We start from the raw sequence: 22799 nt of genomic DNA on the forward strand, positions 1-22799 counted from the left end.
ATGGTCTCCCCAAAATAGTTGGTGAGGAAGAATGCTGGGCTCTATATTCGTCAGCTTTCTGTCACTGCAACAAAATACCTGAGATAACAAATCAAAAGATGAAAGTTTGGACTGGGGATATAACTCAGTGGTAGAACATTGACTTAGCATTATAAGGCTCTGGGTTCAGTCCCCAACATTGAAGGGGACAAGGTGCGGGTGGGAGATTGGGCAGATAGATTTGCTTTGGCTCACAGTTTTCAAGATATCAGTCCATGTTGTCCTTGTTGCTTTGGCCTGCAGCAAAGCAGTCATGGTAGGGAGCAGGCCACGGAGTAAAAGTGTTTATCTCATGGCAATCAGAAAGCAAAGAAAATATGGAAGGGGCCAGGGTCCTAATATTCCCTTCAAGGGCAGGTCCTCAATGACCTAACTTCCTTCCACTTGACCCTATCTCCTAAAGGTTTCACCACCTCCCAACAGGGCTATCACTGGGGACCACACCTTCAACATATGAGACTTTAAGGGACATTTGCGATTCAAATACTAACAGGTTCCTCTTTTGCAATTCTGGGATAGAGTTCTTTTAGAAAACCAAAGGGAATTTCTTGGATACTTTCCTCTAAAATAATGAAAATACTATCATTAATTGAGTGATTATTTTGGGTGAATCATTGTATTATAAGTGTCTCCACAAATTTGCAGAAGAGATACTGTTATTCTACTTGAGATATGAGGAAACTGAGTGTCAGAGAGAGAGTACCTTGCTGTGGATACTTCTTATTTTGCTTTTCTTTTTTAGGGCACCTGTTTGGTGCTAAAGGAATATTAGTTTTGACATTAGAAATGTGGGAAAGAAGTGAAGTCTATAGCAAGCTCTTGGTGGCAGTCTGAGACCTAAGAGTCCCAGAAGCTATGGATCAGTAGCTCTAATGAGTGAATTGCACATGGGTAGAGGTTTGAAGGCATAGCATCCTCTACTTCCTAAAATGGGTTAATTGACTTTGGGTTACTTTAGCCAGGAGCTTTGTATTATGGCCCACATTGGATTGCATAGCAGTTGTCATGGCAACTCTGATTCAGAGTCAGGCTTGAAAGAAAGGTTGAAGACAGGCAATGTGAACCTTAGGAAGGTGGATTACCAAATATACTGTATGATAGGATTATGGGAAAGTGTTACTGAAGACAGGGTGGAATGAGTTACACCAGTGATTCTCCTGGCTGACTCGGTTATCAGAACCACCTGGGGAGCTTTCAGAAGCACCACACCTGCATTTCAGCCTAGAGATCTTTATTGAGATGGGTAGGCCTTGACATCTGTGGTTTTAAACAATTACCAGAGTAAACCTGATACATAGCTAAAGTTAAGAATTAACAACTTAGGCCAGGGGTTAGGTCTATGGCCTAAGGGCCAAATCTGGCCTGCTGCCTCTTTTTGTATGACTCATGAACTAGGAATCATTTCTACATTTTGAAATGACTGAAAAAAGTCATAAGGAGAATAATATTTTTTGACACATAAAAGTTATATGAATTTAAATTTCAATGTTCATAATTAAATTTTACTAGAGTGTAGACAGGCTTATTTACTTACGTATTATCCGCTCTCCTTTCACACCAGCAGAGCAGAGTTGAGTGGTTGTTATAAAGACCATGTGGCCCAGGAAACCTAAACTATAGAGGTTATGACCCTTAACAGAAAATGTTGCTGGCCCCTGAGTTAGGCTAAGTAGAGGCTATCCTCTTACCCTAACTTAGAGTTGGTTTAGAACTTTAAAAAGAAGCAAAAAGAGGTTCCTGGATCTTGTTTTGTGTTTCTGTAGTGCATTTTGCATTTTAATTTCCTGTGAGCTTTTTTCCTGCCTAGTTGAGGGAGTTTGATAGATGGATCAGTAGCAAGCATGTTCAACAAAATTTTTATGAAACAGAACTGAAATATACTTATTTCATCAAATCACACAAGTATAAACAAGTATAAAGAATATAATATTCATAGAACTAAGTGACCCAGGCCTTTTTAATAATTCACGGAGGATCTCCTAAGTTTTTTCTAATATCCATTTCCTAGCCCTCCTCAAACCCAATCCTTTTTTTTTCTTTTGTCTTTTTCCCATCCTTTTGTTCTACATTTAATTAAAATCAGTCCCAGCTGGGCACCTGAGAGCATAGTCTATCTTGTGATTGATTCAAGGATGGGAAAAAGAGGACAATTTTTATAGAAATGATTGTAATATAAAAAGTTAGCGGAGAAAGATTAGGAAAATACCACTGATTGTCATGTTGGCATCAGAAAACAAGAAAAGCATTAAGGTTAGGAAAATGAAAAATGACTGAGAAAGAGAAATTCCTCATCAGGCTGTTTGTTTAGTACTGAGAAGCAGGAACCATTTGCTTCCAAACCAGCCTGCCCAGTTCAGAATGGGAGAGAGTGTAATTTTATGCTTGGGTGCACCACTTTAGTCCTTTGCTTATTTTGTTTTTACTTATATTTTTTGTAGTAATAATGAATGGGGGTGGGGGAGTCAAGAGATTAATATATATTAGTTTTGTAAGTGTGTGATGTCATGGATATTTTTTAAAATAGTGAACGTCTATCACTTGAACTGACAGGAAAAATATTTGATTTCCAAATAGTTTATTATCCATCATTAGATGATCATTTTTAGTGACCTTAAGAGTCTCCCTGTGACACTGCTTGATGTCCTGGGTATTATAAGTGAGACCACAATCATGTTCACATGTTCTGATTTTTATCCTGCTCTTTCTCCGTCCTTGTGAAGTGGCTACAATCCCAGGCATATTTACCCTCCAGCCACCTGGAAGGAAGCCAGTAATGTCATTACAGATGGGAGTGTGCCCAGGCTATCTTAAAAAAACATTGTCTCTGTTACTAATTAAAGTTTTAGGAAGGGCGATGTTCGCTTTTATATTAAGCATTTGGGAAAGGCTGAGGGCAGATATATTAGAAGCAGTATTCTTGTTCCTAAATCATGGGTAAATTTAATTGTCCTATAGCTTACCTTCCCCTAGGTTTGGAACCTTATCTGTTCAATGACGGAGGGTAAAAAGTAGGTAATATTTGTAGATTTTGTGTTTAGTCTTTGGGGCTTAATTAACTTTCCTTTGCTTTTTATAGGGTTCTGTACATTGGCCTGGCCTGCAATACAGCTCGCTATATTTATATTTCCTACCTGGAAAATGCCTGGACTGTCCTCCCCATGGAAGTTCTTCAAGGTAAGTTAACTGCTATAATTAGAATTATTTCTCTACTTAACCAAGCAATGTGGCCTTCAGCATCTGACTCTACAAAGGAAGGGTGGACCTGCTGTTTTGAAGTGATTGTTAAGGAAGAGATGACGTCAAAGGGCTGGCTTTTCAGTTACCCTGAGTGCAGTGCTGCATTGAGTCAAACAGATCTGGATTTGACCCACACCCTTGTGACTAAACAAAGAAAGAAGAACTCTAGAAAATAATCCTATATATAATTGTTAGGCACAGGCATCTAAAGGTGGTTTTAAAATGTAAAAGTATTCATTTTTCAAAAATTTAGGTGTCTTTGTTTTTTTAAGTTAACTATGTTTATTGAAAAAATATTGTCATAATTACTTATCTCTTCCATTATTTTTATTATATCTAGTGGTTTATGTCTAAAGCTTTATAGTCACATTATTGTTTTTCCATGAACCTCCTAAGTCTTTGCTCAGATATCCTGACCTGAGTTCCTCCCTGGCTTCACTACACTGTTTCCTATCAAGATAGAACTGAAAAAATTTCTAGGAGACTCATTGTCATGTTAGCTCATATAACTGGATTCTGAAAACCACTGTTAGTACCTTGGCTGTCCTATTTATTGATTGGCATTGTGATTAAAATACAGGCTCAAGACAAGATCATTTGGAGTTGAGTCTGCTGTGACAGCCCAGGTTCCTAAATCAGTAATTGGACCAGACAGCATGGGGTTATATATAATTTCGTTAGCTTTATTAAAGATTTCCATTATCTTTTTTCCTAACTTGAAGGATGTAAATGCATTTTAATATAATTAATTTCTTCTCATGATTTTGATCTTTTAAGATGAAAGATTTACAACTATATGTCTAAATAGAATGTATAAAATGGGCTGGGCATGGTGGTGCCTACCTGTAATCCCAGCTACTCAGGAGGTAGAGGCAGGAGATCTCAAATTCCAAGCCAGCCTCAGCAACTTAGTGAGGCCCTAAGCAACTCAGTGAGACCCTGCCTCTAAATAAAAACATTAAAGGGCTGGGGATGTGACTCAGTGGTTAAGAGCTCCTGGATTCAATCCCTGGTACCAAAAAAAAAAAAAAAAAGTAAGCTCACTCATTCATCAGATTACACCATAGCAATGAGAAAAGAACATCCCAATTTAAATGAGATATAATTTATATTTATATTAAAATTATAAAATTTAAAAATATATATATTAAGGATAGGGAATGTAGCTCAGTGGTATAGTGCTTGCCTAGCAAGCATGAGGACCTGGGTACAATCCCCAGTACTGTACCACCAAAAAAAAAAAAAAAATTTTAAAGGTGCTTTTAACTCAGGAAATTATACTTCTATGGTATAATTGGTAAAAGGAGATTTATATATAAATATATAGAAAATTGAGCATATAAGGAATTATCATATATAATCACTAGAATTCTAGAAGGGTCTTGAGGCATACTTGTATTATATCATTGAAGAATAACAAAGAGCTAAACATGAGCTACAGGAAGGAATCTTGCAATAATAAGCCATATGCAACCCAGTTCTTAGTATCTCACTTCTATTTCCTGTTCTCTCCTTGTCTGGCTTAATTGCTTTGTTTATTGGTATGTCACAGTGTACAGACTCTATAAAAAAGATCTGTGTGCCTATGAAAATATATTTTGCAATAACTATGTATATACTTTCTTTCTCCTTTTAATTTAACATGAATTAGATAGAAAAGTTTACATAAGATACTGAAGAGAAAAGAGCATTCATGAAATGGTTTAAGGAGCAACGGAAGAATTTTATAAGAAGGAAAAACAAATGCTATTTTGAACTTAAAACCTCTTTTCCTGTTAATTTATCAGATGTATTAAATGGCTACTAGGAACCAGGCAGCATGTGGGGTACTAGGAATGTAATAAAAAAAAAATTAACTCATGCCCCAAGGTCTCACCATCTGTTCTGGAAGCCAGATGTGTAAACATATAATTACTACACAGTGTGTTAGATGGAATCATAGAAAAATGTGCTAGGTAACAGACAAGGAGCTTGGTGGAGGAAATAATTGGCTTTGTGAAGTCGAGAGTGGGTGGATGAGGATTTTATTGAAAAATTCCCTAAGGAAATCACATACAAGCTGGGGATTGAAGAGCTAGTAGGAATCCACGCGGTAGCCTAAAGAAAGCCAGCATTCTGGGATAGGGAAGAGTGCTGTATGCCAAAACACAGAAGTAGAAAGCACAGCAGGACCTCAGGAGCACAGGTGGTGTGCCACAGCTAGGGCTCCATGGAGTTATCATCCCAAACTGTGGACCTGGGCTGTGTTTTTACAATGCCTGTATATACCTCGGGGTGTATCATCCCAGGATTTGGGGGCCTGGCCATGTTCTGAATCTAAATAGGAATTCTGCTTCGTGTCACCAGCTACAGTTTATACTTAAATATTTCATTTTATTCTCTCTTGTTCCAGGAGAAACTTAGTTACTGATTGAAGCAAGAGAAAAAGGGAGATCTGTAAATGCATAGTTTCCTCCTCCAACAGAGGGCTCTGTGACCAGTTTCCACAGAGCTCATTGTTTCTAAAACTGGAGGAGATCATTTCATTCCTTGGCAGACTGAATACTGAGTATTTGGCTGTACAACAAAACCAAAATTCCTTCCTTTATTTGACCCATGCGCACCCCACGGAAAGCAGTGGATCATCCCTGTGGAGTCAGTCTTGCATCACAGGATACAGTTTGGGCTGAAAAGATTTGTTTGAGTGGTCTTGATTATGTTGCCTTTACATTGTTTGTCCAAATGACATTAAAGTCCCCAAAACAACATGGAAACTAATACTGCCTAATGCGCAGCTGAAGTGGAGAAGACAAAAGCTGTACTGTGTTCTGTATCACCAGCTACCCATCTATTCCTCTTTGGAGTTGCATGAAACTCATGGTAGAAAAATCCCTTGTTTTCCTTGATTTCTTGAAGTTCTTAATCATCCTGTCAACATTCTCTCATTGGGCTATATTAACATTAATTAGCATTTGGGATGCAGAAAAAGGGAAATTTCTCCTCTTTAGACCCATAGGGAAGAGGCTGCGCAGATCTATTTGGGGATCAAGGTATGACCATTATGGAAATGTGAGGTCATTTCTTTCTCTAATCTTTCTCACATTCAGTGGCCAGTGTTATCTTGCAGCCTTATCCTTTTAGCAATTCAGCTAACATGTTATTCAGTAGGCAACTAGTGGCATAAGGCATATTTCCTGCCCATAAGGAGTCTATATTTTTGTTTTTTAAGTTGGATCTAAGTACCATCCCAGAGGTGGCAGGATTAGTTTTTTATTTCTCCAGATCTTATTTTAAAAATTCATGGAAATTTTACCTTTACTTTTGCATAAGAAACATTTGAACATTTATGGTTATGATCAGGAATGTAAACATTTGATAAAAATAAAGCTCAAATTTGTTATACTTCTTTCCTATGTGGGTACTGATTTTATAGTAAATCTTTGCAAAACTCAGAAAAGAATGTGATCAAAATTATTCTGGTTATTAAAATATATTTAAGGAGAGTAAGTCCACCCCAGGGAGCTGCTATAACTAAAAGGTTACTTTGAATTACTTGAATTAATGACTTTAGTGTTGACAGAAATGAAGTCCAGGTCATCTCCTCTCTGTAGGATATTTTCCCAGTAGGGGTTGGGTTACATTTTTTATGAAAGATGGTTTTTTAATGTCACCAGTAGGAGGGCCTGAGCTGACATTTATGAAGCTTTATTCTGTTTATATAGCATGCCTCTTCTGCTAAGTAAGACCCATGTTTTCCTTCCTCTTAGGTTCTTGAAGAACATAGAAAATTATAAGAGGATTACTATGTAGTCCTTATCTAACAGTAGGAATTCTAGACATGATCCAATCTGTTATTATCAGGTTGAAAATTTTCTGTGTGGCTTAACCCTTAAAACACAGTAGTTTGCTACATGAACACCTAAGATAGACAAATATTCTAAGTTAAGCATTTCAATTGATAATTGGCACACAAAAGTCGTTGGTATGACTGTTAAAATTAACTTTTAATCAGAATAGTTTTAATGATTTTTTTGGTATCAAGGAGTGAATGCAGCAATGCTTAACCACTGAGCCATCCCCTAGCCCCTATATATAATAAAAATATAATTTTTATGACATTATATATATATGTACATATATATGGATATATTTTTAATTTTGAGAGAGCACTTGCTAAGTTACTCAGGGCCCTGCTAAGTTGCTGAGGCTGGCTTTGAACTTGAGATCCTCCTGCCTCAGCCTCCTGAGCCACTTGGATTACAGGCATGTGCCACCACACTCAGCTAATAATTTTATTCTTTGTTGCCCTTGTTTTATAGTTGATAAAACTAAAACAGTTACAAAAACATTTTCTTCAAAAAGAAGTTATTTTTTCCATTTAGTATTCATTTGATGAAATGTCTTTTGGTCCAATCATCCTTTTCTGGCATCTGTATGCCCCACTGAGCTCTCTTTTTCTGAATTGTTCTCACATTTATGGACTATGTTGTGTAAGTTAGCACTTAATAGCACTCAAGTCGTTTTGCAAATACTAGTTTTGTTGCCTTGTTTAACCCCTTAAATACAAAGTCCACGCCTTACACTTTATTTCTCCTAAGAGTTATGCTTATACAAAGATATGTTATAATTGCTTGTGATTTATTGCCCCTGTATCTGGTACTGTACTTGATATTTTCCAGTTTTTAACCCTTGTGAATAATGAAGTTCTATCTGAAAATTTACAAATATCTGAAGAGATTTTGAAAACAAAACTTAAATCCTATATTTTCAATATCATATTTCTTTCTAGAATAACATCTTGCCATCTGTGGCATATCTGTAAAAACACTGGTATATTTTAATCATTTACTCACTTACACTCCCACCTCATTCCATAGGCTTGTTGAGGCAGTTTACAAAAATATACAATAACCTGGAAACCATAAAGTACTTAGGCTTGAATTAGACCATCTGGGTTTGAATTCCAGCTCCCTGACTGTAAGTTCCATGTCTTTGGCAAGCTGCTTAATCTCTCTAAGCTTAAGACTTGAATTATAGAAAAGATTAATATGAGTACTAAATAAACTAATTTATGCAAAGTATTTAGCACAGTATTTGACACATAGAGTACAGTGAATGTTAGATAAAAAACAATAACAATAAGGTAAGTTAGAAACAAACAAACCCAAGTACCAGAAGAAATATAATTGAAAAGATTCTATCCTAGGAGGTTAATCTGCAATTATACATGAAAGTCTGGCTATAAATTAGAACCTGAGGCCTGATGACCAAAACATAGTGGAATCAGGACCATCTTTGGGGAAGGGATATATTTTACTGGCTTTGATATAAAATTAGCCCCTGTGTGCAGCTTCATGTGGAAAAGCATGAGGATGTAATATACAGTGCTGCCAAGTCTTGACATTAAACACACTCAGCGTTAGGTGGTAGTCTCCTTAAACTTGTTTGAAATGTGCCAAAGGCATAATATAAAATTCATGAGGGCTCCAAAAACAATGTTACATTAGATATAGACTTTTCTAGAAACTCACTTTTTTTAAACATGCAAACTAAAGTTTATAGAAGAGATCTGTTTCTTCTCTATTTTTACACAACATGGGATTTGGAAATTCTCTCCAACCTTATCTAGAATACCTTTTATCCATAAATGCCTTCTTTCTCATATGCCAGCATACAGACCACTTCCTGCCTAGTTTGAATTAATCATCCTTTTATTCAGCTGCCATTAGATGTCAGGCTTTGTGCTGGATGCTGGGTAGGTCTGTTCTCCACAAGGAGCTCAGTCTGCTCCTTCTTCAGGTAAATCTTGACCCTTTTGACCCACTGGACATTTCTTAGATATCATCCATATTCTTCGAACCTACCAGGTATCTGGCCCATAGTATAGACATCAACATTATCAACAGATAGTGCTAAGTGGAGGCATGAAGGAGATTCTTGCAGTGCTGTGTACTGGTAGAAGTGGAAATGTTTGGCCTATAATAATAATTGTTGCCTGTCCTATATAAAATCTCTTTTAAGTTCCATGCCACCTCTGCTAAGTACATTACTCTGTCAGATTCTCTGCTATTTTTGGAAAGTCTAAGAGGGATAATAACAAGCCAGGCTCCCTGCTATAGTTCATCTGCTATCTGGCTTTCTTCTTGCACAAACAGCTAGAGCTAGATTATATTTTCCAATATCCCTTGCAGTTAGGTATGACTGGATAACTGGTTCTGACCAGTGAGATAGGAGCAAAAAAAATGATGTATATCCCTTCTAAACTTGACCCATAAAATTTCCTGTGTGCTTTGATTGCCTCTCCTCCTTCCCCTGGGTATTGAAACCTAGGGTACCAGGCATTGAAGAGTGGAGAGTCTTTGCAGCCTGGATCCCTGAATGAGTGTATGGAACAGAGCTGCTACTCCTCCCGCCTCCTGCTAGTTGGACTTCATTTATGATCAAGAAAGTATCTACTGTGTGAAATCAGTATTATTTTGAGGCTTATCTATTACAACAGCTAGCATTACCTTAACTGATAGAGACTCCTCTTACTGCCTATCCAGTGGAGGCCTTTACTTAGGGAGAGCAGTCTTATGGATGTTCACAAGTTTTATCTTTCAGAAGCTTCTTTCATCCCTGCATGAGAAGTACAATGAAGTAATTGAAATGTAAACTTTGGTCTGTACTCGGAAAAGGTTTGTGACAGCTAATTCTGTGTGCTGGTGCTAAAGGGATAATTTATATTTTGTTTGGTAAGCAATACATCAGTGGTAGAAACAAGAAAAACAAAACAATTCTAGTTCTCAGTACTTTGTCAGTTCTCTCTCCTCCCAGCCATTATGATGTGATTTCCCCAAGCCAAGCAACATTTAACAAAGAATAGCTGTCTTCTTGAGAAGAAAGGATTTTTTTTTTCTTGCTCATACATGCCATTTATTGCAATAGAGCACTCTTGTGGGCCAGGACTGAACAGTTTTGAAATACATATTGCAGAATGAGATACCGGTGTTGAATATTATAAGGTAAAGAGTCATTTAGGGTATATGAAAGACTTGATGCTATATGTAATAAATCAGCTTTTAGGGAATGAGGGGGAAAAGGCAGAGGAATAGGAATTTTTTTTCAAGAAGGTAGATTGTTGGGCATGTTTGGAAATACCAGCAAAACCTCTCAAAGCTGACAACTACATTTTCTGAGGAATACTGAAATAGTTGTTATGAGGACATACAGTGCAACACATAAGCACTGAAGTTCTGAATGTGGATATCCACGATTCATACTATGTCCTACTACTGCCTGTCTCTGTGACCTTGAACATGGCACTCTAATCTCTTAGTGCCTTAGTTTCCTTTTTGGAAAATGAAGAAAAACATACTACCCAAGAATAAAGGAAATAATCTGTGCAAAATAGCACAATTCCTTGTGGAATAATTTGCTGTGATGATACTATATTATTAATAAAAATTTTATTATTAATCACAATTATTTTTAGTGATTCAAGGTTATCCAAACAGTATATTGGCACTATATATTCCATCCTCATGCTTTCCCACATTCAAAGCTAATGCTGATGAACCTCACTAGAAGTAAGGGAGGACTGAGACACTAAGTTTATGTGACCTGTTTGGTCTTTGTGAGTCATGCAGTATTCGTTGAGCACCTAGTGAGTTGGTGATGAATTACTACTGAAGGCATCTCGATAGATTTATGACAAGTGACTAAGGAAGGGTTAACAGGTGTGGCTAGGTGTCAATTTGTGTGTTCACTGTTAGCAGTCAGGGGTAACATCTTTTGATTTTCACCGTTGGCTCTTCCAACATAATTATCTCATACTTAAGGGTTTGAAATTTTGTACCTCTGCTGTACACATTTACCCATGTCACAAAATAAATGTTCTTATTTCATCACATAAAGAATAATCATCTACTCTTTTGCACAGATCTCTAATAAAAAGTAAAGAAAGTAGAAATATTTTCTTTTCCTAGTTTATGATAGTATTTTACCTCCTAAATTTTACAGGAGAGTTGTTTTAGGTAGCACAATTGCTAAGGCTTCTTCAATCTTGTCATATAAATATGGAAAATGGTGGAAAGTTTTTAGATTTCTAAGGTAGCTTTTTATATTATTCTGAAATTAGAAGACCAGAACACAATTGTAATAAAAATATTGGCCAGAGTTTGAGATTACTAATAAGATTACTGGAGAGTTGTGTATTCAAATTTAAGCATAAGAACCATAGCTCTACAAATGCCTTTAAGGTGATATTACTAACCGGTCCCTTCTATGGATTGCTTAGTTTTGCTAGTTTATTTTCTAGGAAGTGGGGTAGGCTTAATTGATTCTTCCATTGCCATGATGTTTAGAAATAGTTTTTTGTTGTTGTTGTTTGTTTTTTTGAGAGAAATCAATTCGTCTTCCCTAGAAAATGTTGGCTTTCCTTCTTCTATCTTTAGTACCAGAGAAGACATTTTTATTGTACACTTTACTGTTTTTCTCTTCAGCTAATGCCATTAGTTACTTTACAGGCTGTAGTTCCCAATTATCTAATCAAAAACAATAAGGAGACTCTAGAAATCTAACTCAGGAGAATTTCAGAACTGCCACATAATACTAGCCAGCCAGCTCTAAAAATAGTTTAAAAGCCTTCAGACTGGAGTCACCCTGGTGGAAAATGGTTTGATTACCTTAGATTACCTTGTTGTCTAAGTTTTAGACAACACCTAGAATTTTGAAGTGGTGTAAAGAGAGAGGCCCTATTATTGCAAGATTTTGTGTATGCCAAAGCCTTCACACTTGAGAGTAACTTCAAGAATTATATTTAATCTAAAATATCAATGAGATCAAATACATTTGATCTAAATTATAACCAAAAAGCATATTTTAATACAGTCCCATACACAAAGAGGCTCATCTTTGTCTACTTGTAAATCCTGCAATTGATTGCAGTTAACGTGCAACCATGTGATGTGGTTTCAGGTCTTGGGAAACCACTTCTTAAAGATGGATCACTAATTTGGATTTTGTTATTGAATCAAATCAATTTTGAATGAATTAATTGTATGTGTTGGAATACTTTCGAATTTTATTTTAGTGTTAGTGGAATTCTAGCGTACATCTTGAAAAGAAATAGAAGTAACATCACCTTTAACGATATAAATGAAACTCTTCCCATTGTGTACCTCTGTATCAACATTCACAATGAAGACTCTATCCAGACATGATTCATTTCTGAGAAATGTGGCACTATCTAGAGAGCATTGCAATTGTTTAGCTAAAGTAAATACTTTATTTGACTTCTTTGGAAATTAATTAAGTGTGCATGCTACCACTGATGATCTAGTCTGACTTTTTAGTTGAAAAATAGTCTGGTTAGGGCTAGGATATAGCTTAGTGGCAGAGTGTTTGCCAAGCTTGTGGGAGGCCTGGGTTGGATCTGCAGCACTAGGAAAACAAAACGAACAAAAAAAACAGTTAAAATGATGACTGAGGCATATATAAGGGATAGGAAAATTGTTTAGATGTTTCTTAGTCAATTATGAGACATGTGAGATAATGTGCCCAGTAAAAATGACATTTATTGCATTATGGATCTACGTAAGTAAGGTTATCCCAGTGATTTTTTTATTATATGGCATACTTGTGACTTTTCCCTTTTTGAGTGCTGGATATTTTCATATTCCTAGAAACAAACTTGAGCTTTGTTCTGGGACATAGCTCAGTTACTTGGAAATAGTATCATCTTTTGGGGTCTTGCTTTTAAGATTACTCAGGTGAGACTAGAGTAGTGTTTAGGGATTATTACTAACACAAGACCCTCTTGAGTACTTGACAAGTCCCAGAAATCCTGAGGTTTTCCATCTTGGCTGGTGGAAGCAGGTACTATTTCCAATCTCATATGGTTTCCAGAATTGTTCTCTATCACACTCTTGGGTGGTTCTTTCCTTGGCTTTGAAAAATTTCTATACATGCATTTGTTGAACAGTTAGTTCTCTGCTGGGAGCCCTCTGTAGATCTCTGGAGTTTTCTCTTTGAAGGCTGTCTTCTCTCTGGTGTTTTGCCCCAACACACCAGCCACCTTGTCTCTTTAGACTCCTGGCTAGAATCTTCAACTCAGTGATTCTTCTCTGTGCCTGTACCTCTCAGAATATCTCAGGCTTTGAGCTGGGGCTACTCATTTATTTCTCATGTCTCAGGTATTACTGGTTTTGTTGATGATGCACAGTTTCTCAAAAACCATCGATTTATATATGTTGTATAGCTTTTCAGTTATTTCAGTAAAGAGAGTAAGTCTACACCCTGTTGATCCATTCTGGTCAGAAGCAGACAAAAGTTAGATCAAATCTTAAAGGAATATTGACTCTGTAGTTTAGTAGTCTAAAACTTAGGGTGAGTTTCTGAAGATATTATCTCCAAAAGAGATCATTTTTTAGGGAAGGAGCTCCTGACTTAATCAAGGCAGAACCAGCTGATTTCTTAATCTCTCTAGCTATAAAATCTGTTGTGATAATATATTTTTTAAAATAATGCAAAGTTACCATGTATTAAAATAATTACTTTTAAAAAACCTGTTACTTCTCTCTCCCTCCAACAGATAATGAAGATAAAATACAGTTGTTATGAGGCATTGTAAGTTGTCTCTACACTCTTTTGGAAAACTAAAACTGTATATTCACAAGCATAAAAATTGTCATCTCCAGCCAGGTGTGGTAGTGCACAACTGTAATCCCAGTGACTGGGGAGAAGGATCACAAGTTCAGAGCCAGCCTTTGCAACAGTAAGGCACTAAAGCAACTCAGTGAGACCCTGTCTCTAAATAAAACACAAAATAAGACTGAGAAATCAATGTAGTTCAGTGGTTGAGAGCCCCTGAATTCAATCCTTGGTACTCCCCTCCCCCAAATTGTCATATCCTCTGAACCATTAACCTCAATTGTGGAATTATAGCCAGTGTAAATAATCTAAGGTACATAAAAAGCTTTATCTCCAGCTTTGTAAATTATGGTGCTAATCATAATGGGGAAAAATGGAAATAATCTTAATGACAGAGTAGGTGCTCACTAAGATATGAATACACAGAACATATAAAGAACACTTCCAACTCAACAGCAGAAATCAACTTAATTTAAAAATGGGCAAAGGACTCAAATAGCCATTTCTCCAAAGAAGATACACAAATGGTTAAAAAGCATCACTAGTGCTCAGCATCATTAGTATTTAGGGGAATGCAAATCAGAAACACAAAATAATACTTCACACTCATTAGAATTGCTATTATTTAAGAGGAAAAAAATTTCAAAAATAAGTGGTAGAGAAATTGGATCTCTTGTTCTTATCTGATGGGAATGTAAATGGTACAACTACTGTGTAAAATAGTTCAGTGGTTCCTCAAAATGTTAAGCATGTGACCATGTAACCCAGAAGCTCTGCTTTGAGCTGTGTATATCCAGAATAATTGAAATCAGGGATACAAACAGGTACTTGTATACCAATGTTCATAGTAGCATTATTCACACTAGCCTTTAAAAGGTGAACATATCTGGGTGTGGTGGTGTACCCCTGTAATTCCAGTAACTGGGGAGGCGGAGGCAGGAGGATCATGAGTTCAAAGCCAGCCTCAGCAATTTATCGATGTCCTAAGCAACTTTGTGAGACCCTGTCTCCCAAACGAGAGAAAACTAAGAAATAAAAAGGGTTGGGTATGTGCCTCAGTGGTTAAATGACCCTTATTATTTCAAACTCCAGTACCCAAAACGAAAAAACAAAATAGGTGGACACAACTCAGATGTCTACCAATAGAAGAATATATGAGCAAATGTGATATATACATATATTGGAGTATTATTCAGCCTTTAAAAGGAAGGAAATTCTGAAACTTGCTACAACATGGATGAACCTTTAAGACATTATGTTAAGTGAAATAAGCCAGATACAAAGAGGACAAATATTGTATGATTCTAGTTATGAGATACCCAGAGTAATGACCTTCATGGAAATAGAAAAGGGGTTGCCAAGGCCTGAAGGGGAGGGGTTATAGAATGGTACAGTTTTTGTTTCAGGTGAAAAAGTTCTGGAAATGGGTGTTGTTGATGGTTGCAGAACGGTGTGAGTGTACATAATTCCATTGAACCTAATGTATAAAAATGGTTAAAGTGGTGAACTTTTTGCTATGGATACTTTACCAATGTACGTGTGTGTGTGTGTGTGTGTGTGTGTGTGTGTGTGTGTGAGAGAGAGAGAGAGAGAGAGAGAGAGAGAGAGAGAGAGAGAATGCATATGTTTAAAATTTAAATAATTCACTTTCTAAATGGGGTAACTGAAGGAGTTCTAAGCAGACATTTGATGCCTCCTGTTTCTCTGTTTCTTTCCTTCTCCAGGAGTGACACACGCGGCCATCTGGGCAGCATGTATTTCTTACCTCAGTGCAGCTGTTCCCCCGGAGCTGAGGACGTCTGCACAGGGCATCCTGCAGGGCCTTCACCTGGGATTGGGGAGAGGATGTGGTGCCATGATTGGAGGAGTGTTAGTCAATTATTTTGGTAAAAAGGACTTTCTTTTTTCCTTTGGTGAAAACATAATTTTTCAACAATACTTCATGAACACTCACATTATTACTGAATATTGCCAGAAGCTAAATTCTAGTATTTGTATTCTGTTTCTAAATTTCAGGTTAGTTTTAATTCTAAAGCATGTGGTTAGGTTGTTAAGATGATTAAAGGCAGCCTATAATTGTGCACACTCCTCTGACTAACAGTTTAATGAGATGCTACATAGATTCTTCAAAGGAGCCAAAAAAAAATGAATAAGCACATATGTTTTTGGTTTACAGTGTGGTACCCCAAACCTGATGATGATAAAGCTAAAGAAAAGAAAATTCATCATTTGAACCAGGAGAGACTAACTAACTGTATACTGACTTTGATCATGTTAGTACATCTGTATTAACACAGCCTGTCTGCCTCATCAGATCTCCTTTATTGGAAATATAGAGGCCAGGGTGGAAATGAGATTATTCTGCTCTAGGGACTGTGACTGCTCAGTAATGGTGAGTTGGGTTCAGAGACATGTGAGTTTATAACACTATATAAGCTCTGCCATCCCACTACAGATTTATAGGGCTGTTAGTAAAAAGGTAGGTAAATGATGTTTACAAAGAAGAGAATGCCATTGAATATTAGATGTTACAATGGAAGGCAGTGAAAAACAATCCCTTATAATCCTTTAAAAATGCAGTTTTATAATTGACAAACAACAGAACCAGTGCCAGCGCCAGGGGCACCTTTAGGGAAAGCTAGCGGAAGGGCACTGTCCTCTGATTAACTGAAAGTAGTGCTTTCTGTGCCTGAACTTTAGAACATTGACAGTTTGGGAGGAGGGCTATCTGCTTTTCCTGGAATTCTTCTACGGTCCTCTGATTGTTTTCACAGGGGCTGCTGCAACCTTCCGAGGCATTGGCATGGCCTGCCTGGTGATCCTCCTGCTCTTTGCCCTGATCCAGTGGCTGGCAGTGCCAGATGAGGAAGAAGGTAAACATTTCCATTCTTTCTTGATGTTGCTAATGGTCCAGACCATGAGGAATTCCACAGGTGCCCCTCAGAAACCTGGAAGTAGTCATGGTATACAATGGGCCTACCTGGGTGGATTTCCTCAGTGGTGTACCGATGCACTCGTGTGTGCCATGTTAGAGAGAAGCCTCCTTCTCTGCTAAAAAGAATTATATTAGGAAGCTTGAACATTCTTGTTTTGTTTTATGGTACTGGTTTAAATTTCCCTGGTATTCTGGAGGGATTTCAATAGTCAAATACATATAAGACTATAGTAATTTTACTTTTAGGGGTAGGGAGTGGTATTACTATCTATGCCTTTATCTTCATTTGAAGAAAATGAAAGTCTAAACCTGAAATTTGAAGTTTTCCCTGAACTGGATATGGCCTTTAGTAAAATTGTTTTGTCAAGTATAATGTATAGATGAGAATTTAAATCAATCTTTTTGGCAGGGACAAGGATTTGGCAGTACTGGAGATTGTACTGGGAATTGAAACTAGGGGCACTCTACCACTGATCTGTCCTCAGCTCTTTTTATTTTGAGATAAGGTCTGCTAAATGGCCCAGGCTGACCTGGAATTTATGATCCTCCTTCCTCAGCCTCCTATGTCACTGGGATTACAGGCATGCACCACTTGTTAAAGCATTTTTTTTTTTTTTTTTTTTTTTTGGCGGTGGAAGGACCAGGAATTGAACTCAGGGGCACTTGATCACTGAACCATATCCTCAGCCCTGTTTTGGATTTTATTTAGAAACAGGGTCTCACTGAGTTGCTTTTGCTGAGGCTGGCTTTGAACTTGTGATCCTTCTGTCTCAGCCTCCTGAGCCACTGGGATTACAGGTTTGTGCCACCACACCCAGCTTAAATCAACTTTTTAATGAAAAGGGTCAACCAGTAGAATACAAATAACTCTTGCTCAGCTCCTTGGTCCCTGTGCAGGGATAGTCTTCTTTGGCTGTCCTATCCTTCCATGAGCCCTGGCTTCAATATCCAAAGTACTTCTGTCAGGACAAAAACTTACTTATTACAGAAACCTCATAGGTTGATTTTAATCTCTTTGAGTTATTCAGAAAAAAGGAGCAATATTGGGTTTCTTACTTTTGTTCTTTATAATCTCATGTGGATCATACCTCTTACAAGTCTCAGTTTGAGCCTTCAGTAAAAGGCTTCCAGATAGCTTTTGCTGTTTTGATGCTACCTTTAAAATTGCAATCCTACAAGGGGACCTAAAGCACATTAACTGTAACCTATGCTCCATACAATGTTATATCTAAGTTAAATTGAAAACTAGATTTCTTAAATAAATATAAGTTAATATCTATTAAGTCCTATGAGGAGACCAAGCAAAGAAGTTGTGCACCACATAAAGAAATCCTTGGTAAACAAAAATTTATTAATGTTGCTAAACAAATTAGAATGGGTTTATAGAATTGTCAGTATACTTATTTAGTTGAGCCAGAGTCTCACTCTGTTGCCCAAGCTGGTCTCAACCCCCTGGGCTCAAGGCAGCCATTCAAGTAGCTGGGATTATAGTTGTGCACCACTGCACCTGGCTTATTTGCCTTTATTTAAATATGTAGAAAACTGAAAAATAATTTAAACATTATTTTCTCTCCAGACAAGACAATGTTGGCAGAAAGGATTCCTGTTCCCTCCAGTCCTGTTCCCATAGCAACCATCGACTTGGTACAGCAACAGACAGAAGATGTCATGCCACGCATTGAGCCCAGACTTCCACCCAAGAAAACCAAGCACCAGGAAGAACAAGAAGATGTGAACAAACCAGCCTGGGGGGTCAGCTCCTCCCCCTGGGTGACTTTGGTCTATGCACTCTACCAAATTAAAGAGATGATGCAACTGACAAGAGACAACCGTGCTTCTGAGATACAGCCTTTACAGGTATTGTTCCTCCAGTGGGCTAGCAATGTCACCTTCACTGGAGACACTTCAAGTGGGCTCACTCATTTTAATTATTCATTTTACATTCATTAAGATTTATCGAAAAATTGGTGGGAAACAAGAGACATGCAAACAATTTCAATACTCTGATAGCTGTTATGGCATATTTACATGGTCTCGTAGAAGGAAAATTCTGCCTTATGAAGTTTAGGAAGGCTTTACAAAGGGGATGATAATTCTTAATAAATTCCAATCTTATATACTCCTTTAAAATTTCAGTGTTGATGGATAGCAGTTACAGCAAGAGTATTGTTCTTTCATTCAGGGACTGTATTTACTAAGCTCTATAGTTCCAACATTCTAGTGGTCATGCCATATCATAGGAATGCAATAAATATCTGTTGAATTAATTAACTAATAACTGAGCCACTATATGGGTCTGACAGGACCCCCAACTCAGGGGATGATGGTTCTGCAGTGGCCTCACCTGAAAAATAGAAAGTGCAATTATTCTTATCCCTAGATAATCTCTAGTGTTTCTCCTGAGAAAAGTCAAACCATGCTGATAAAGTTAATAGCTGTGTAACTAAAAGCTGTTTCCAGACTTTGGAAAATGAGTATGACTTCTACAAACAGTTTGACCAAAGGAATGAATTTTCTTCCCTTTTTTATATTCATCTCTCCCACTTACTTGATAAGTTGTGTCAGCTCCATATTTAGAGTAGCTTCAGAGGACCCAGAAAAAACAAAGAAATAAAGGAGAAAGACTTAAGGATAATTTGGGTATTTTCTTTTTATAAAATCTGTTGAATTACCTTCATTAAATGTATCTTGACTTTGTAAACCTAAAATCTTTATATAATTTATGCAAATCTGATTCTTGACTGATAACCATATGCATGCCAGTTTGTGCATGATCCTCCTTAAGATAATAAATCTTCTGCTAGGTCTGAACTCGACATTGGGGTGGGAGGAGCACAGGGAGGATTTTGTACCTTACAGCAGGGAGGGGAGTGGGAGAGCAGGTGAGTCTGCCGCCAAGGAAGTAGCATTTTCATGTCTGTGCTCACAGAAGCCCATGAGGGTTACGCAGCACTAATTTTTTTTTTTTCTGGTGTCTGTTGAGATCAAGAACTAGCAGGTTTGGTGTAGTTCTTATGAAAAAGTCATTATGCTAAGGGTTTTTTTTCCCATATATTTTAAAATTAACAAAAATGAAACTTTTTTTTTATTATTCAGCTATTAGAAGTAACCCTTTTTAAAAATCATGTTTCCTGGGCTGGGGTTCGATCCTCAGCACCACATAAAAATAAACAAACAAAATAAAGGCATTCTGTCCATCTATAACTACAAAAAAAAAATCATGTTTCCTGACCTGAAAACTAATATGGAATTTTACCAAAACATACTGGAGTGAGTACACATACTTATTGCTACCCACCACTGGTTACATAAGTACACATCCCTTTTTTATGTAGAAGTTCTTTCTCATTTAACTTTTAGTGATTATTTTTATTTTGAAATTGCAAATATACATTAAGATTTTTCATTACAGAAAAATCCCTCATTAACTTAATATTGACAAAACATCTTCTAGCTCTTGAACACCCTGGTCTTGGCAAGTGGCCTGCATTTCACTTATTCCTTGGTACTCATCCAGTGATTTACAGTGACTGGGGAGTCATTAAAATATTTGATGATATAAATTGTTTACCTAGTAGTGATGGGTATTTTGGTAAAAATGTTCCTTTATCCACAAGATATGTCTGCTTATAGTGTTTGTGTTTTTCATGCGGCTCTGGCAGTTGCACATAGGAAAAGAAATGAAAGGTAAGACATTCTATACTTATTCCTCTATTACTTGGTCCCTGGGCACTTCACGATGATCTCCCCACGTTTGCTGTGTCTTACTTGAAAACATATATAAAGGGTTGGTTTCACATTCTTTCTGTTTTTTCCTCCCAGGGGACCAGTGAGAATCAAGAAAATTCTCCAGCTAGTGGAGTCCAACCTGTCCCTAGTGAGACTCACCCTGACCCACCTAGAAACCAGCCATCCCCTGACGCAGCAGCATCTCAGACGCAGATTAGCTCTGTTCACCCCAGTGTGGACCCACGTGCGGAGGAGAGTGGGGAGCAGCACACTCGGCCTGCCACTGGAGGATGCTGAGGGACCGTGTCTTGCTCATCTCACACCCTGCATGGAATTGGGTTCCTTGGCCAGACCCCATCACAACTCCTGCGGAGGAGCCAGCACCGCATACGCTTCTAAATATCTAAACTCATTAACATGGAAAACACACACACATAAACACACACACACCTGAGCTACAGTACATATGGCAAGAGAAGGTGAACTTCCATAGTCCCATTGGAGTCACAGAAAGATAATAGCATTCAGTGAGGACTTCCGTTCTTGGTTGGTTAGGTGAATGACCACAGAACATTTTTGCCAATGCAGGAAGGCTGGAAACCAGCTGTTACACTAAGTAGAGGGAACACAAGTATTTCAAGGTGAATATTGGTATAATTTCCCTCTTCTGATTATTTATTCTAATTATTGTGTTCTTAATGCCCACTGTAAAGAAATAGAGAACATCTATAATTTTTTTCTCTAGAAGAGAACCATTTAAAAAAATTGTAAGATATATTAAAAGGTAATCACATGAAAGTAGTACTTATACTTTTTTGTTTAAAATTTTAAAAAGTTAAGTTTCATCATAAGTTTTGCATATCTCCAACAAAATATATTTTTATATACGTATGGTATATATTGAAAATAGTACTGAGCAGCAAAAGCTGTCATTGACTACTGCAAGCTAAATTGAGCTTTAAAATGCCTTTTGTTTTAAATGGGCTTTGAGAATGACTAGAAATGAGGGAATATTTCAAAGAAACTGACCAAGTCAGTGTCCTATGGCTTAACAGGTAAGGGTTTACTAAATATATTATACTGGAAATAGCTTCCATCACTATTTACTATTTTAGAGGGATTTGGGCTCTAGTTAGCTTATATAATAAAACAAAAATCACTGGATTCCTAAGGTTCCTTTAATTACACAGTACTATTTACAAAGAACAGTATAAGATTTAAGTGCCTGGGAGAGGGATACAATTTTTAAAACTTACCTAGTAGGTCAGTTTTGTTTGTGAGGTGGTAAATAAGAAATTGGGAATAGAAAGGGTGTAACAAGAGGTACTTTCTAAAGAATAAAGAAACAAATCTCAGTGTGCTCTTTCCCAAGAAGATATAGTCAGACACTGGACAATTAGATCTGGGTATGGGACTGTACATATTCAGCTATCTTCAGAACAATGGTTTGGTGAATCATGCATAACGCTTGCTGCTAAAAATGAAAGTGGAGGACTAGGGAGAGAGAGCCACTGCTTCAGCTGAATGAAAGGCAATTGGGAGAGAGGAAGGAACAATTAGAAGCCAGCTCCCACCTTAGCCTCTGGTCATACAGGATCACGGTAAATCCAGGGCCTCCCCATGACACAGCTCTGCCCAGTACTTTATCTGGGAGAAGAAATTGTACACTTGGATATCTAGCTTCACCACAAAACATAGCTTAAAAAGAAATAGAGTTAAGCAAATAGTTATTTTTGCACTTGAACTGAAACGTACTGTACTGTAAATTATCATGACTCATTTTAAGTGACCTTTAAAATCAGATGTATTTATTATGCTTGTGTAATTACAGAAATAAAGAAGTGGGTGACAGGCTGAACCTCGCCTATGAATGTACAGTATGTAGATTTGTGAAACTGACTGTAGGAAGTCAAAAACTTATATTGTATCTTGTGTTTACAGTTCTGATTTATTTCTTTGAAAAGCCTGCTGTTTTGGAAATGCACAGTGAACATGTTGAAGTAAAAATAAAACACATTTTTAAATATTTCTTAAATGATAAAGATGTGACCAAACAAGTAAAAGTCCTTTACTCTGTAATGAATGAGACCAAATGCAACACACCTTTGTCATGAAATGTTTACTGTGGGAATTGATCCAATAATGCAGTAATTTCCAGCCTTTTGAGCTGACACCTTCATGAGTCTGTGGACTTTGTGACTTTTTCTTGTCTTCAAAGTGCCATACATTAAAGTGAATTCAAATTAAA

The 22799-nt window shown here is 37.2% G+C and overlaps 1 protein-coding gene across 7 annotated transcripts in view; it reads left to right on the forward strand.

Annotated features, from left to right (window-relative positions):
• Mfsd6 (major facilitator superfamily domain containing 6) overlaps window positions 1–22799 on the forward strand; it is a 61408-nt gene extending 38609 nt beyond the window's left edge. For 5 of the 7 annotated variants that reach the window (XM_078017727.1, XM_078017732.1, XM_078017729.1 and 2 more), the window contains 5 exons: window positions 3116–3213; window positions 15612–15773; window positions 16662–16760; window positions 18399–18679; window positions 20645–22799. In XM_078017727.1, coding sequence (XP_077873853.1) covers window positions 3116–3213; window positions 15612–15773; window positions 16662–16760; window positions 18399–18679; window positions 20645–20848 — 844 coding nt within the window. In that variant the 3' untranslated portion in view covers window positions 20849–22799. Of the gene's footprint in view, window positions 1–2878; window positions 2974–3115; window positions 3214–15611; window positions 15774–16661; window positions 16761–18398; window positions 18680–20484; window positions 20510–20644 lie in introns of those variants that run through there. The other 2 variants (XM_078017730.1, XM_078017731.1) reach the window with 2 other exon arrangements.

This window comes from Ictidomys tridecemlineatus, chromosome 7 (genome assembly GCF_052094955.1).
Source record: "Ictidomys tridecemlineatus isolate mIctTri1 chromosome 7, mIctTri1.hap1, whole genome shotgun sequence".
Lineage (NCBI taxonomy): Eukaryota > Metazoa > Chordata > Mammalia > Rodentia > Sciuridae > Ictidomys > Ictidomys tridecemlineatus.